Here is a 16,000-nt window from a genome sequence, read left to right on the forward strand (position 1 = left end):
TGATCAAACTCTGAGGGACTTGCATTTTACGCACAAGCAGCTCATCGTCCCATCACAGCATGTGAAATAATGGAAAAGACTGTGGTATTTAAAAAACAAAAACCTCCATTAATTATGGAACTGTACAATTCTATAGGTGAAAAACATAGCAGTGGGATCTTTCATATATGTTTCTTGTGAGTTAGCAAATGAACGACCTATTTATTGAAAGTGTTATATTCTATTACACATTTAAAAGAGCATTCCATACTTGCTTTTATGACAGTGAAGACAGCATTTCAACCAAGCAACACAGTGGGACAAATATTAAGCTATGCTGTCTGATTCATTATAGGAACACCTGCAGCAACTCTGCCTCACTGACTTCACACATTGTCAACAATTCTCACCATAAAAACCTATTTTGGGGAGTTTATATGGCTGCATCTATAATTTGCTTTAGGCTTCGATGACACTTGTGAAATGTGTGGGAAGAAACTACAGTGCTGGTTTGTTTTTTTCCTAACTAATGTTCTGACTATTTTGACTTTGTGAAAACCAAACAGAAAAATGAAGTGAACTTATTTTGGGGTTGGGAGTTAGACTTATGACTGCAATATGAAATTTAGCAAAATAAGAGTTTATAGTCTGGTTCAATTGCATTTGCATTAATTCCTAAAAGTCATATTTGAATAATGCTATTGTTAATTATCATTGTTTGTTTAATTGTGCTTTTTACCATGTAGGTCTCAAAGCAGCATAGAACAATAAAATATATAATATAAAAAATTTAAAACATAAATTAAACCTCCAAAATTTAAAACCTCAAGGATTTAAAATAGAAAAAGCATGTATCTCAAAGGTTAAAAAAAATCTAGTTATTGGAAGCTTCATTATTTACTATTAAAAAGGACTTTTGCATATACTTTATAGCCAACTGAAAGAAATCTTACAACATTTGCTTGTGGTTATGCAATGTATGTATATAATGCAAAATTCCTGAGGAATGCGTATGTACTATGCACAAGGTAATGTGTATTGCGCTTTCTTCAAACTCATGATAGCATGATAAACACACATTGCGGAGGAGCGAGGAGCTCTTTATGGTTTTAGCTCCTGTAGTGCCTGAAGCCTTCACATTTCTACTAGTAGATAGTCACAGTTGACCTAATTCAGCCTTGACAATTGCTGATATAGGCAGTTGGAGGAGCTGTCCGAGGTAGGGGTGGGCGGCACCACTTTGTGGTGGTTCCGGTCTTACTTGGATGAACATTTCCACAGGGTAATGCTTGGGGAGGGACGCGGGTGGCGCTCTGGGTTAAGCCACAGAGCCTAGGACTTGCCGATCAGAAGGTCGTCGGTTTGAATCCCCGTGACGGGGTGAGCTCCCGTTTCTCGGTCCCTGTTCCTGCCAACCTAGCAGTTCGAAAAAAGCACATCAAAGTGCAAGTAGATAAATAGGTACCACTTTGGCGGGAAGGTAAAAGACTTTTCCGTGCACTGTTCTGGTTCGCCAGAAGCAGATTAGTCATGCTGGCCATATGACCTGGAAGCTGTACACCGGCCAATAAAGCGAGATGAGCGCCGCAACCCCAGAGTCGGCCACGACTGGACCTAATGGTCAGGGGTCCCTTTACCTTTACTTTTAATGCTTGCGGAGGGCTTTTTGGGCCTTCAACATGGGGTTCCTCAGGGCTGGATTTTATTATGTATTTTGTGTTCTCATTTTGTATTTATATGTTGTGAACCGCGCTGGATCTTTGGATGAAGGGTGGTAGACAAATAATAACAATAACAACAATAATTAATAAGGGAGCCTGTCACCTCTGCTTCTTGACTGGAGATGGCATTAGCAATGTATCTGAGTGCATGAGGGAGAACAGTAGCAAATCAGTCCTGAGACTACAGATGGAATGACGCAGAGGTTTTTTTGGCCTGCTAGAAAACTAATGGGGGAACAGGATTTGTTGGACTGTTAATGCTGTGAAACCTCCATCTTCTGCTTAGCCTTGTTAATATCAGCAGAGAGACCACACCTAACCCCCCCCCTCCAGAGTAGCTCCTTATATTATGATGAGTATGATGGGAGCATTTTAACTACCTGCAAAAACAAAGGGTGGGGGGAAACAAAGCTACAAAGAGGAAGCCAAATAAAATTCAAGGAGAATGCAGGAGAGCACCGAACATATTAGGATACGAGGAGATAAAACAAATATTTGGATGGAGCTTCTGCAGCTTTTGTATTATTAAACACATCTACCATTTAGAAAGCCTTCTCTTTCACATGCTTGAGCTTTCTGAAATTCCCAAGGAATCCAGCTGAGTCTACTTCAATGCCTTTCCTGAAGGCAGACTGTCAAATTGCTATTCTTCTTATAGAACAGGTGGTGTTAAAGTGTGGCTGAGGGAGGCAAATGTACACCTTGAAGAGCTTTATTTTGTTTCTCGCTCAAGGGACCATTTCAAGGTCGGTATCAAAACTGCGAATATTTTTTGTTTCTAAGCTGCATTGCCAATATGACTATTTTTGTCTATGTATAAGGAAACAATCCTGACTCAATAGAAACAATGATAAAAATATAACATTTTAAAGTATCTATGCCAGCAACAAAAGCACTTGGAGTTCATTTCCTATAGCTGTTTTTTCAATGATCACTTGAGTTGTTAAAAGCCAAGGTATCTGAGCTTTCTTTCACCTGAAACAGAGAAGTCTCTAGATATCATTGTTTAATTTAAGGCATTTCTATTCTGCCCTTCAATTCAAGGTTGGGAAGAAAAGCTTTAAAAAACTTACGAGTTTCTCCTCAAGGTTCAAAAAAAAGGAAGAGGTTTCCATAGCTCTCTTTTTGTAGCTTTCAGATCTCGTGGTTTTAAGCCTGTTTCATATTTTTGACTGCTAGACTGGGATCCAAGTGAGAATAACCGCAATGAGGGACTGAACTGTACACCTCTCCCACCCCCTAAGTTTCAGAAGGATGCATAAAGATCTACACTCAACTGCTCAAATATTCTCTATGATGTTTTCTGTCCATCCTGAAATAATAGATGGCCATGAGATGGACAATTCTCTACCCCATCACACTTCTTCTTCCATAGAAGCATAGCTGATCATACCAAGCCAGACTCTTGCTCCATCTAGCTTAACATTGACTATATTCACTGGCAGTTAAGGGAAGAGTCCCTCTCAGCACTACCTAAAGATGTTTGGGAACTTCTGCATGTGAGGAGGTGCTCCACATACAGAAGGTTAGCCAAAATGACTTTAAAAGTTTTCAAATTTGACCCGTACTTTATTATTCTTTTTATTGAAACCAGTGGGATCGGAAACCGATTAAACTGGACTGCATTACTCCCAAATATTTTAAGTCATTAAGTCATCACTGTGCTGCCACATTTAGAAGACTGCATGCTTTTGCTCAAGATTGTATGATATGGAGTAGTAACTACTCTTGATTGGTAGTCGCAATCACAAATATAGTTCAAAGTGCCCACCCTTTATCCATAAGAACGTGGGGGCGAGGGGAGGATTTATTTTTATTACTCCCTGCCCATGGTGGATGTGAGCAAAGCAGAAATGAAAATTGTTTAGATGGAGGTCACTGATGTTTGCTAAGTAACCATGAATATTATTTGTTAAGGTTTGGATTATAAATCCTCTGGGCAAGAGACATGGGATGTTTGTATTCTGTATGAGATCAAATATGTTGGGGGACACTCAATAATAGTGCCCACAAATACAGTTTTGCAGATGAAACACAGCTCTCTTTGATTTCCTAACAGGCAGGCAGAAAATTAAAAAGGAATTGTATTGACTTTTGCAATTATTATTTTTAAAAGTCCAACAGCTGGCACACCCTAGAGAAACAACCTGTTTTGGTACACAAGAAACAAATGGAATCACCATGTACTACAAACAATTGCATGTATTGCAAACAATTGCTTAGTGCTGTCCTATGTTATCAAATGTGTTGAAAGATGGACCAGGTGCTTCTTGGCCTCCTACTGTTTTGCCCAGGAGAAATGTATTGTTCTGTCCCCATAAGAGTGAGGCCATGCCTGGGGCAACCTGCATTCCTTGCAGCTAACCAATGCTCTAAAACTGAATCTTCTATAGTGTTAATACATTGCAGCTGTGTATCCATCCTCATCCCTGACTTTCTTTTGAAATTATGCAGATGTTGTACTTTTTACCTCCTTCATCGCAAAATGGTGGCACTTAATCAATGCATTTGGATTATGCTCTGCAATATATGGTGTGCCTAATCTAATTTTAATTAATTTAAAGAAATATTAGGAGCAGGAGTGCACATAAACATTGTCAGAGATTTTCTGCAGCATTCCCCTCTGCTTGAGTGACAAGCTATTATTTAAAGTTGTGAATCTGCAGAAGGTGAACAGTGACTTATATCACTGCCAGTGCCGGACAGGGGTCTCAAATTTCAGCAGCATCCCGTGTTACGCCAAAATTTGGAGCTCCCCTGACTCTCGTCTTCCATTCTATGTTGCAACTGAAGCCCTTGAGTTTCTGTGGCCAGTGCATTCGAACCAGTTACGCTCCCCCAAATCTGCCTCTGATACTGCAGCAAAAGCATCAAATGCACATCTGGCTGTGCAGGTGGTTTGCCCCTGTCCACACACAACTGAAATGCATGTGTCAAATATATCACATATATCAAATAAGGTTCCAAACCCACAGAAGAACAAATAAGAAACTCACAGAAAAGCCATGAATCTAATTTTGCAATTGAAAACTGTTTTGCTGTGGAACTGACGGGTGCTTCAAAAGTGTCTGTGATATGGCATGGTAGAAGAACAGCTGTTGAAAGCAAAATGAAACTCTAGATTTCTACTGGGCTAATTCATGTTCCTTGTGTAAGCTTAAGCAGCTCTTTGGATCCTGGCTGCAACTGGCTGCGCTGCACTGCTGGCAGGCGCCATGGCAAACTGCCTGTTAGGCCAAGCCAAATGAAAATGTGTGCTGGCCTGTGTTTCTTATGGAGTCTCTTATGTTAATCAGCCCTGCAATTTAAAAGCTGGCCATTCCCCTGCAGATTCCCCCTGCCTTATATCCCGGGGATAGATTGATGCCGGATGTTGACTAGGCATCATCTTTGGGACCCAACACTAGCATTTTTGGGGTGGGGCTGCTGGTGACTTTTCAATGGTAAAATAATACAAGGAAATAATGGGTTAAAGATTCTTCTTAGGCCATAGCAGTATTTCTGATCTAAACCAGCGACACCCACCAGTTGATTTTTGTGGAAGGAAAATGGTATGAAAGAAAAAGCATGTGCTTTTTAAAGTATAAGTGTTCAAAATAACATGCGGTTGGGCCCTCAATTTCATGACCCATGAGGAAATATATATGCATGTAGAGGACCAAACAGCACCATTGAAAAACCAGTCTTAACATTGTATTCACACAGCCTATGCATTTTACATTTCAACTTGGATCATGCACCTATTGAATCCCTGATTTATTTCTAGGAGTTTTGTGTGTGTAGTACACGTTTTCACATCCTTAGAAAACAAATGGTTAGCTTGTCTCAACACAGAACATTTCTTCAGTTTAACCTTGATCTGCAAGGGGGGCAAGGCAGTATATTAGCAACGGCATTTTTATGACACAGAAGCAGAGATGCCCAATAAAAGTGTTAACAGCTTTAATTTCCCCAAGGAGACATAACAACCCCAACCCTTTCCTCTAATTTGTTAAAATGACAATATTATTGGTGACGTGAGCCAATATTTGTAGCTGAAGTACAGCAGATCCTGCGATCAAAGCAGTTTTCTTGTTTAGGCCAATGTTCTTTTCAGATATATTAAAACAACAGCGACAATGCAGGACTGTGGCGAGAGATCTAGTCACATATTTCAAAATTTGAAAAAAAAACACACACACAAAAAAACCCAGATTGGATTTTACTCTTAGTTCACTTTACTCTTCGTTTAAAACCAAATGTACAAACAAACAAAAAAACGCACGGAAGATTAATAAACGCAAAGGCAGAACTTAACAGAAGCATTCTCCACTTACAGTACTCCTGGAAAGAAGGAGGTACAGTTGCTCTGTGTTGGTGGAACGGCCACTATATCCAGTGGGTGGTTTGCCTGGGAGGGGAAAGACACACAACCAGAAAATACAAAATAAAAATAAAAATCAGAAGCATAATGGGAATCTTCCCAGAATGCTTGGAAACTATACCAGTGTCCACCAATCAGGAACTGTGCTAGCAATTATACCCACATCACCCATAAATGCCAGAAGCCAATGAACTCATTATAATGGGGACATGCCCTCAATCCGTCCCCTGTATAACAACATACATGATGCCACAGCTCCTCCCCTCAGCCCCAGTGGCACAACTAGCAATAACCCTGTGCCTACTAGTCTCCAGGTATTCTTCCAGGCAAATGTTCAAATCCCATTATGTTCTTCACAACCACTGTTTTGGAGCACAACCCTCCAGAATACAAAACACACATGACCCAGAATACAAAACACACACACACACCGGACATAGTAATGTAGGAAGTTGCCTTATACTGAGTGAGGGCATTGGTCCATCAAGTGCAGTATTGTTTACACTGGCAACAGCTTGCCAGGATTTCAGATGGGAGTCTGTCCTGTGGGGTGGGTTTTAATAGCTAGGAGAGGCATATATGAATTGCAATCTATCCCTCTAGGTGCCCACATGTGTGGGTTGAACGGAGTTTATAGACTCATCCTTGGCAGCAAAATTAAAATATAGGAATTAGGATGTAAAGCCTTCTTCTTCCCCTCTAGGTCCATAGGGACAAGATCAGATTTTCAAAAAGGTACTAGCCCTATCAGGGCAATGAATTCAGTGATTGACAGGAAGTTTTGGAGGAAAAAAGAAGAGTGCCAATTTGGAGAAAAGATTAGAACTCATCCCTCCATTTTCCTTTTCACCTATTGAACTTGATAGACTGGTATAATGAAATACAATCTGAATTTTAAAGGTCTGCCTCTTACATGTACCTCTATACTGGAGTTGTCTCTCAAGCAGTGGGTCGGGAACCAGCTGTAGACCTTGGGCTATTTTCAGGCTAACTTTGTTGCCAGGTGCCTCTCACTTAGAATCACAGAACTGTCGAGTCGGAAGGGACCGCAAGGGTCATCTAGTCCAACCCCCTTCAATGCAGGAATATTTTGCCCAATGTGGGGCTCAAACCCACAACCCTGGGATTAAGAGTTTGTCTGCCCTGCCCCTTTGGCCTTTTGGTTGGGTCAGTGCCAGCACCAGCCACACCTTGCATGCTGAGTAAAGTTAGCCAGGAGACAGAGAAAAGGTCAAAGGTCTCCCTCCATTATTTCATCCTAAAATTGCAAGTGCCAACAGTTTGTTGTAGCATATGTGTATATGCAATACATATGTACATAACAGAACGTTGTTAGAAAATGGGAACTGTACCATATTGTTAAACCATTTCTACGGTTGTTGTTATAGACTGAATTTGTACCTAGTTACCAACTTACAAGTCAGCTATTGGGCTGGCACAATAACACGTGCCTCAACTGGGACCTAGTTCACCCATGAGTGTACTAAATTTTGTTAATCTCAGAACATTAAGGGAGAGCCGTTTTGCCTTACAATAAACATTTATTGTTCAACAAATTTGTTGACAACATAAAAAATGTGAAAATGGGCTTGCCGGATTGATGGGAGGTGTGGATATTTAAGACATGGCATTCGCTGCTCAGGTGCCTTGTTTACCAAGCATCAGCTAGAGAGAGCCAAGCGCAAAGGCCTGAACCCCCAAACCCAGGTGTGCAATAATCACAGGTGACACGTTACACTTCTCTCTCTCTCTCTCTCTCTCTCTGACTCTGAAAGGAAAGGATGAGCGGCACATTCTGGATTCCATTAGTAAAACTTGCTCATTATTACTTTTTAATGGAAATAATCCAGCAAAGTGAACATTGTTATTATTTATTTCAGAACACACTTCAGGTAAGACATCTAATTTGAGGTCTCTTGTGTGATTTCCTTAGCTTTGGAGAGGAAGCGAAACGGGGGTGGGTGAGTGGAAGGAAGGGAAGCAGTGGCCCCTAAGGTGCCTGAAGGAGCGTTTGGGCAGGAACAGAAAAAGAAGGAGAGGTTTCAGGCAACAAGGTAAAACAGCACGTCGTGACTATTGTGTCCGCCCCTTTTCAGGTTACCTGGACTTTTGTTTGTCCCCGTCATAGCCAGGAGGAAAGAGAGAGAAGGGGAGGGAGGGAAAAGTGGCGGGCTAAAGCGCGCCAGGCTCCTGCCGCATTTTCCTGCACCTGTGCCACCAAGACTTCCCGCCCGGGCCTACCTCGGCCGGGGGCAGCGCAATTTGAGGAGCAGGCAGGCAGGCGTGTTCCCTCCCTGCCCCCTTCCCAAGCCCAGAAGGGAGGCGGGGGACGCCGCTGCTGCTCTGACAGCTACGAACGCCTTCGCCTGCAAGGCGCGCTTTGCATAACAAGCGAAAGGTGTGTGTGTGCGTGCGCGCGCGCGCGCCAGCGGGCTTGAGTGAGGCTGCTGAGAGGCAGGAAGAGGGACGCGGCCGGAGCGAGCAAGCGAGGGAGGGAAGGAGAGAGGAGGGGGTGGGTTTCTCCTCGGGAATGTAGCATGCATGGCTGGGGGCTCCGTCAAGATGCAGCCCCTGTGTGACAGGGCCGACTCTCTGCTCAGCGGCAAGAGCTCCGCCGGCGCCAGAGACCAGGAGCAGCAAGTGCAGCTGCGGCAAAAGCTGAGGGAACTGCCGGCGCTGCTCCGGAGCGGACTCACGCTGCGGAGGAAGAGCTCAGCCGCCGGGGGCCGGGTAAGAGTGTGTGCTCGCGTGTGTGCGTGTGTATGTGACCGGCCGTATGCCTCCCAAGGTAGGGGATCTGCCCTGCATTTGGGAGTTAAGCCCCCACCCCCACCGGCCTCCACAGGGCAAAGCCTCGGGGAGTTTTCTCCGTGCGCAGGCTTTGCACTTTGCAGGGGGAAATGCAACGGCAACGCGGCGCGCGAGACACTTACACACATAAAAGAATGGGATTGGGCAACAGTGAAGCTGCAGCCCTATATATATTGGCACCCTTGCGCAAATCTCCCTAAAGTCTGTGGAATATGCACAGTATTTGTGGCGATTCTGGGGCCTTGAATTCCCAAACATGCTGAAGTTAAAGAGAGTTAACGTCCTGTAGTTGTGGTCGCGGGTTGGAAGGAGGCCTTGCTCTATATGGTATTCTGGCTGTGGACAGAAAAGGAAGAGTAGAGGAAGCCACTGGCTTATCTGAGGAATTATTTACTCGAGAGAAATTAGGCTTGTAGACCCATCTTTGACATGCTTACTCAAAAGTAAGCCCTGGTGTGTTCATTGGGGTTGTCTCCCAGGTAGGTAATCATTGGTAAGATTGGTTTTTGCTTGGAGACCGTTTGGTTTGTTGAGTCTGTTCCCTACGCTCATGCCACAATAAACCAGTTAAGCAGTAAAATGTTGTGCCATTTCTGAATGTGTCTCAACTCCTTTTGCTGGTTTGCAGTTTAATGTGCTGTGGTGCTCAGTAGAACTTATTCCCAGGCAAGGATAATAGGTTCTTCTGGTCATCATCACCTGGGACAAGGTAGCATGTGAATAGGTTGATCATGGATACAATCTGTGACGACAGAGGACGAGATGGTTGGACAGTGTTCTCTTCTCAAAGCTACCAACATGAGTCTGACCAAACTGTGGGAGGCAGTGGAAAACAGGAGTGCCTGGCGTGCTCTGGTCCATGGGGCCACGGAGAGTCGGACACGACTAAACAACAACAAGATACAATCAGCAGCAATTGTCCTGGTCCTTGGTCAAGGAAATGTCTACTGGCAGTTTATAAGGGTTGTCCCTGTCAGAGCGGATAGTTATGTTGCCTTGTGTCTACTGGCCCTACTTGTTTGCTCCATCCATCTTTGATATATGTACAGTATAGATTCTGTATTCCATTGATGAATCATCAGTTAATGGTTAGGGCTGCAATCTGATCAAATAATTTTTAGCCATATCTACTGTTTACATTTGCATACAGTAATTTTGCATATACAATTCTGAAGCAAGAAGCATACGTTGTTTTTGGATGATGTATACATGTGCTGTAGCAAGCATAATCTTAAAAGAGGCATTCTTTCTGTGAGTTTGTGAGAATGGGTAATCCCTCTTAAGATGGTGTTTGCTATTTGCAGTTTTTAGAAGTACTTGTATTAAAAATGTACTTGCTGGGGGGAAACATACCTATTGCAATTATGCATCTCTGTAAAGAAGTCCTAGGTTGTCTTTATGATCTCATTCAATTTGTAGCCATAGAATCATGGAATTGTAGAGTTGGAAGGGACCATGAGGGTCATCTAGTCCATCCCCCTGCATTTCGCCCAAAGTGGGGCTCAAACCCATAACGTGCGGCTCAAACCAAGATCGTCTAATGCTCTACTGACTGAGCTATCAAGGCTCATAAAACAAAGCTTTTTTCACATGTAACTTTAATACTAGAGGTAGTTATGATTAATTATAGCTGAATTATGTGATTATAATACCCATATGTTACATCTGATGCCACATTCATTGCTCTGAAAGTCTTTTTAGGGATTGTTCATAGCTATAACTGTTCACTTGGATCTGACATTTGGGAGCATGTGAATAGTGCAGGTTGGAGGCAAGATTCCTCATGGGGATAGGTTACCCATGGCATTTAAATGCTGTTGTATGCAAGTTGTTCATATGTCAGAATAATTATCTTTAATATTATATGCGTGCCCAAAGCTCTGTTCAAACAGTAATTACATATGAAGATTATACTTGTATGGCATCTAGAAGCTTTGAAACGAGGTTGCTCATAAATAGCATCCTAGTTAAGGCAGACCTTCATTAGTCTATGAGTTATCAAAGCGTAATTGTTGTTGTCATCTCCCATTTTGCAAGTAAGGGCATCCGGATATTTAGTACAGGTACATGACAATTGCAAGGCATCCGAGTGACAGAACCGGAAACGTAGCTAAAACTCCTTGCCTCCCAGTCATACATTTCAGAAACTAGCTATTAGTCATAAGTTATGTGTACACAAACAAGAACAGATGAAAAATAAATTGCAAAGTTGGCAGCCTGATATATGTGGATGATGTGGCTTATTTTGTGTTTCCAACATCAGGCAGACGTTGTTTACTCATTAGGCAATTAAAACATTCTGAAAACTTGATCAGATATAGGTAAGAACATAAGAAATGCCTGCTGGATCAGGCCAATGGCCCATTTAGTCCAGCATCCTGTTCTCACAGTGGCCAACCAGATAGATGCCTGTGGGAATCTCTGAAAAATGACCTGAGCACAAGAGTCCTCTTGTGGTTTCCAGCAACTCTCTCCTCTTGTGGTTTCCAGCAACTGGTATTCACAATCTGTACTCATTATGACCAGTAGCCATTGATGACCTCATCAATATGTATGCATGTGCTCTGATCACAGTGGAAATGGAAATGTAGATCTTTACAATGGGAACATGTGACGCTTTGACTTGAAAAAAGCATAAAGACTGCGTAGTTCCCTGACTTCCAGATTGTTGCCTCTGCTTGCCTATCCTTAATGCTGGCAGCACAGCAGCAGAAGAAAGTTTCAGGCTTGATTAACAAGTTGGGAGACCAAACAGTGTATGCTAGCTTTATTGAACTGGGTAATTTTTGAAAAAGACAGGAAGATTCCACATGGTAGTTTTAATTGTGAAACTTTTTGCAATGGAAATGCTAGGAAGGAAGGTTATCTGCGGTTTCTCAAGGCCACTGGTATGACGACGACTCGAACAGCAAAATCAAAGAACTGTAGAGAAGTCCAAGGTGGAAATTATTGTGTTGCGATTGGATATAATGCCCTCTATTAGCAGCTAATTGTGGGGGATGCTGTACACAGGTGGCAAAGCATTTAGAAAGCACTGTTTGTGTGAAAGGTATGATGGATGAGATGTTGGGAGACTCAGCCCTCAGCCAGCCTGGCATGTTGTGACATGGCTGTGGACCCACCCACATGTGAGCTTGACCATATAATGCAATTGATTTATGTGGGAGTATAATAAGGTGAGGGTTAATGAGCAGCAAGGGCTCATGCATACATGCAAGCAGTCCTGCTGCTGTAATTGGATGCTGCTAGCACTCTGTGCATGCTAATGTGTGGTTATTGTTATTGCTGTACCCACAGTATTAATTGTGAAGCTACGTGATAGCAAATATGTGTTGAAGACCAAGAGAACCAGGGAGTCAATGTGGCATAGTGGTTAGAGAGCTGGACTAGGGCCTGGGAGACTGGGGTTCTAGTCTCTCCTCAGCCATGAAGCTAACCTGGTAACCTTGGGCTGGTATCTTTCAGCTGACCTACCTCACAGGGGTGTTGGGAGTATAAAATGGGAGGGGGAGCCATGAGCTCCCTAGAGGAAATGTAGGATAGAAATGCAATAAACCAGCCAACTAACCAACCAACCAACCAACCATTTCCTATATTCCTATGTTGTAGGAAGGCAAGGGACCACAATCTGGGCTGTAGATAGTGCAGAAAAAACTTATGTGTCGATCAAGTGTTGTAATGCTGGTATTTTCTGTTGAAGCTTATTTTGTATATGTGAGGCCCTATATCTACTGCTACACCTGTATACCATATTTTGTATAGAAATATTAAATAAAGGGGATACATACATCCTGTTGCTTGGTCTTGTGAGAGGCATTTTGCTTTGTTTTTATAATATAGTCGAATAATGGGTTTTATATCTAAGATATTCATTGTATGGTTTGCATTAGTGCATGGAAAACCTTAGGTCAGTAGATTAAGCCAGTCCCAATGATTCCATGAATATTTGAAATGGGTGACTTAGTTTGTACAGAAGTAGCATTTACTTTGAAACTGTAATTTATATTGGTGGCCTTTATTTTTTTTATTTTTGTACAGCCTGAGCGTTTATTGCCATGGAGATTCCATTTGGATAATTTGTAGCAGGTGTCATTATGCGACTAAAAATAGACCCCATATGTATAATACTGAGCTTTTCTTATTGTAATCCTCTGTTTATGTATTCCCTAAGTGAAATAAATCAAGATTAGAATCTCTTGGCTTTTTCTTTACCCTTTTAACTGGTCCTTGCAGCAACCGTTGAAGTACGTGAACAAAGGATAAAATACTTCTATTTCATTTCAGATATAATCAGCAGCTAAGGTTCTTTCAGTTGTTAAATGTTGCTAGTATTTCTTCCTTTTATGTTGATCTAAAATAGAACCAACACTCCCCACACTTTTTCTCTCCCACACACTAATTATCTCTCTTTTGCATTGTTTGGATTAATGTAAATTTCAGGGGTGGGGAACCTTTTCAGCCTTCTGGACCAGATCCTTGGCTCCCTCACTCCTTGTAGGTCACTTTGACATGTGGCATAGCTGCCTACCTGTCAATCAACTGGAATCGCCATGGTGTCAGTTGAAGCAATTTTCCTTTGCTGTGTAGCTTGAGATCGTTTTCCTGCAAAAGAATATTCTGGCCAATCCCATCTGAGCTTGATGTCACCGATGATCAGCTGATCTGCACTGTCTTCAAGCCTCTCTTTTGGTGGGCATTGACTACATCCCAGAGTTCGCTTTTATCAGTTTAGTCAATTCCAGTAGGGCTTGAAGATCGATAGCCCCGATCAGTTTGGGCAGGGATTGTTGGGTAGCCTCCTACATGTGAGGTCTCGAAGGTGGCAAAGCGAGAACGGGCCTTTTCTGTAGTGGCTCCCTGTTTGTTGAATGCTCTCCCCAGGGAAACTCGCCTGGTGCCTTCATTATATATTTTTAGGCACCAGATGAAAACATACCCCTTCCACCAGGCCTTTGGCTGATTAATATTCTACAGCCTTTTAATTGTGTCTGTGGGAAGGGGGGTTATTGTTTTGCTGTTTCATTTTACTTATTCTCACCCCTGGGGTCTTATGATGAAGAGTGGTATCTAAATCTAATAATTGAATAAAATAAAATAGTCTTACTTCCAGGTTAAGACTGCAATCCTATAAGTATACATAATTAACATGTAAGTAAGTCCCATCAAGGGCAGTTGGACTTACTTTTGAGTAGACATGGATAGGATTCTCACATTCAGGCTCTATTTCTGTCTTGCATTCTACTACTACCTGTCATCCACCCACATCTGAAATTTTATTTTGAAAGGTTCTAAGATAGGTTACAAAATGAAAACAAAAACAAAAGAAAGCCCAGTGTAAATAGCATTGGAACAATTAAAATCCACAAAAATAGACAATATAATTATAATTTGATAATGTATTTCCATTTTGTAAATAGCATTGGAACAACTAAAATCCACAAAAATAGACAATATAATTATAATATGATAATGTATTTCCATTTTTTAACTGCTACTTTTGGAGTTCCACTGTTGAAGGAAGTAAACTTATGAATACCAGTTTGGGGAAGTGTTCTTATGCCCAGGCCCTTCTTGTGGGGTTCCTATAGGCATCTTGTTGGCCACTTTGAGAAGAGGATGCTGGTCTTCATAGGTTATTGGCCAGATCCAGCAGGCTTTTCTTGTGGTCTAACTAGTCACATTTTCCATTTTCCATTAAATTTAAATTATTTATGTATCAATTTTTTTAAAGTTTCTGCTGTTCTTTCATGTTTTAATTTTTGTATATTCATGTTTCACCTTTGCATTCTGCTGATTCTTTTCTCATTCTCATATTTTTCTTTTGTTACTATGCTTTAAAAATATTTTATTTCTCATTATAGAATTTATTGTATCTTTAGCAAACAAAAAACAAAAAAACCACGCACATGAGAAATGACTGCCTGCTGGGTCTACTCCTTAGTAACTCTTTAAGGAATTGCAGCCTTAGAACAAATTCTGTACAGCCTTGCTAAATCTAAAAATAATACTAAATTCTTTAGTAGTATTTAATTTTGTGAGGGAAGAGATGCTGGGACCGAAGTTTATCAACACCCTAATCCCTGGTGTACTACATCCCCTCTTATTTACTCAGAAGTAAAGAAAATGCAGTCTGAACATGTTCTGAGTGGATAATTTAATCTGTTCATATACCACATTTAAACCTTTACATTGGAAACAGACACCAGACTGGGCTCCAGTGATCCCATTTAAGTCCAGCAACAAGCCCATAAAATAAGTTTCAGTGACTGTAGATCAATGTTCCTCTTAAAAAAAAGAAGAGGTGGAGGAGCAGCAGGATAGGACATGATTTTCTCTCTTTTAGCCAGGATGCCAAGTTTAGTGTCTCCACATGCAGTGCCTAGCTTCAACTTGTTCTGTGTTCACCCCTTAGTACATGGGTCAGCAAACTTTTTCAGCAGGGGGTCAGTCCACTGTCCCTCAGACCTTGTGGGGGAGCCGGACTATATTTTAGGGTGGGGGAAATGAATGAATTCCTATGCCCCACAAATAACCCAGAGATGCATTTTAAATAAAAGCACACATTTTACTCGTGTAAAAACACCAGGCAGGCCCCACAAATAACCTACAGCTGCAGTTTAAATAAAAGAACACATTCTACTCATGTAAAAACACGCTGATTCCCAGACCATCCACGGCTGGATTGAGAAGGCGATTGGGCCACATCCGGCCCCCGGGCCTTAGTTTGCCTACCCATGCCTTAGTAGCTTCAAGCAAATTTCTACCTGTCTTTAGTGCTTTCCATTTGGACTGACATGGACTCAGTTGAAGCATAACCGTACTGTACTCATTCATGGGTTTCAAAACCACAAACTTTTTCCTCTTAATTTTTAATTCTAAGGAGCAGTAGACGGATAAAGTTTGGGAGAGCATGATTATATGTAGAAACTTATTCAACAACCCCAGTTGTTGGTTTGTGTTAACATCTGAAAGCCCTTGACTACCCTAAATAGTAATTGTCCAAACAGCAGCCAAATAGTGAAGCCACTATAAGTCTTGAATACCACTTATTCTCTTTAATCAAGGAAAGAGAGGAAGACCTGCAATTTATTCAAGGCTGTGCATCTTGACATTTGAAGATGTGAAG

At 41.8% G+C, this 16,000-nt stretch overlaps 2 protein-coding genes across 5 annotated transcripts in view; one reads left to right on the forward strand and one right to left on the reverse strand.

The window, feature by feature from the left end:
- The window catches only part of IL6 (interleukin 6), a 74,361-nt gene extending 65,901 nt beyond the window's left edge, over nt 1–8,460 (reverse strand). Inside the window, exons 1-2 of one of the 2 annotated variants that reach the window (XM_081883478.1) lie at nt 8,165–8,460; nt 6,017–6,090 (exon numbers count right to left, since the gene is read on the reverse strand). The gene's annotated coding sequence lies outside the window, so the exon portion shown is untranslated. Of the gene's footprint in view, nt 1–6,016; nt 6,301–8,164 lie in introns of those variants that run through there. The other variant, XM_081883479.1, reaches the window with a different exon arrangement.
- Nucleotides 7,827–16,000, forward strand: part of RAPGEF5 (Rap guanine nucleotide exchange factor 5) — a 134,960-nt gene continuing 126,786 nt past the window's right edge. The window contains exon 1 of one of the 3 annotated variants that reach the window (XM_081883194.1): nt 7,827–7,955. In XM_081883194.1, coding sequence (XP_081739320.1) covers nt 7,845–7,955 — 111 coding nt within the window. In that variant the 5' untranslated portion in view covers nt 7,827–7,844. Of the gene's footprint in view, nt 7,956–8,499; nt 8,794–11,503; nt 11,814–16,000 lie in introns of those variants that run through there. The other 2 variants (XM_081883193.1, XM_081883195.1) reach the window with 2 other exon arrangements.

This window comes from Podarcis melisellensis (genome assembly GCF_964234715.1).
Source record: "Podarcis melisellensis genome assembly, chromosome: 12".
Lineage (NCBI taxonomy): Eukaryota > Metazoa > Chordata > Lepidosauria > Squamata > Lacertidae > Podarcis > Podarcis melisellensis.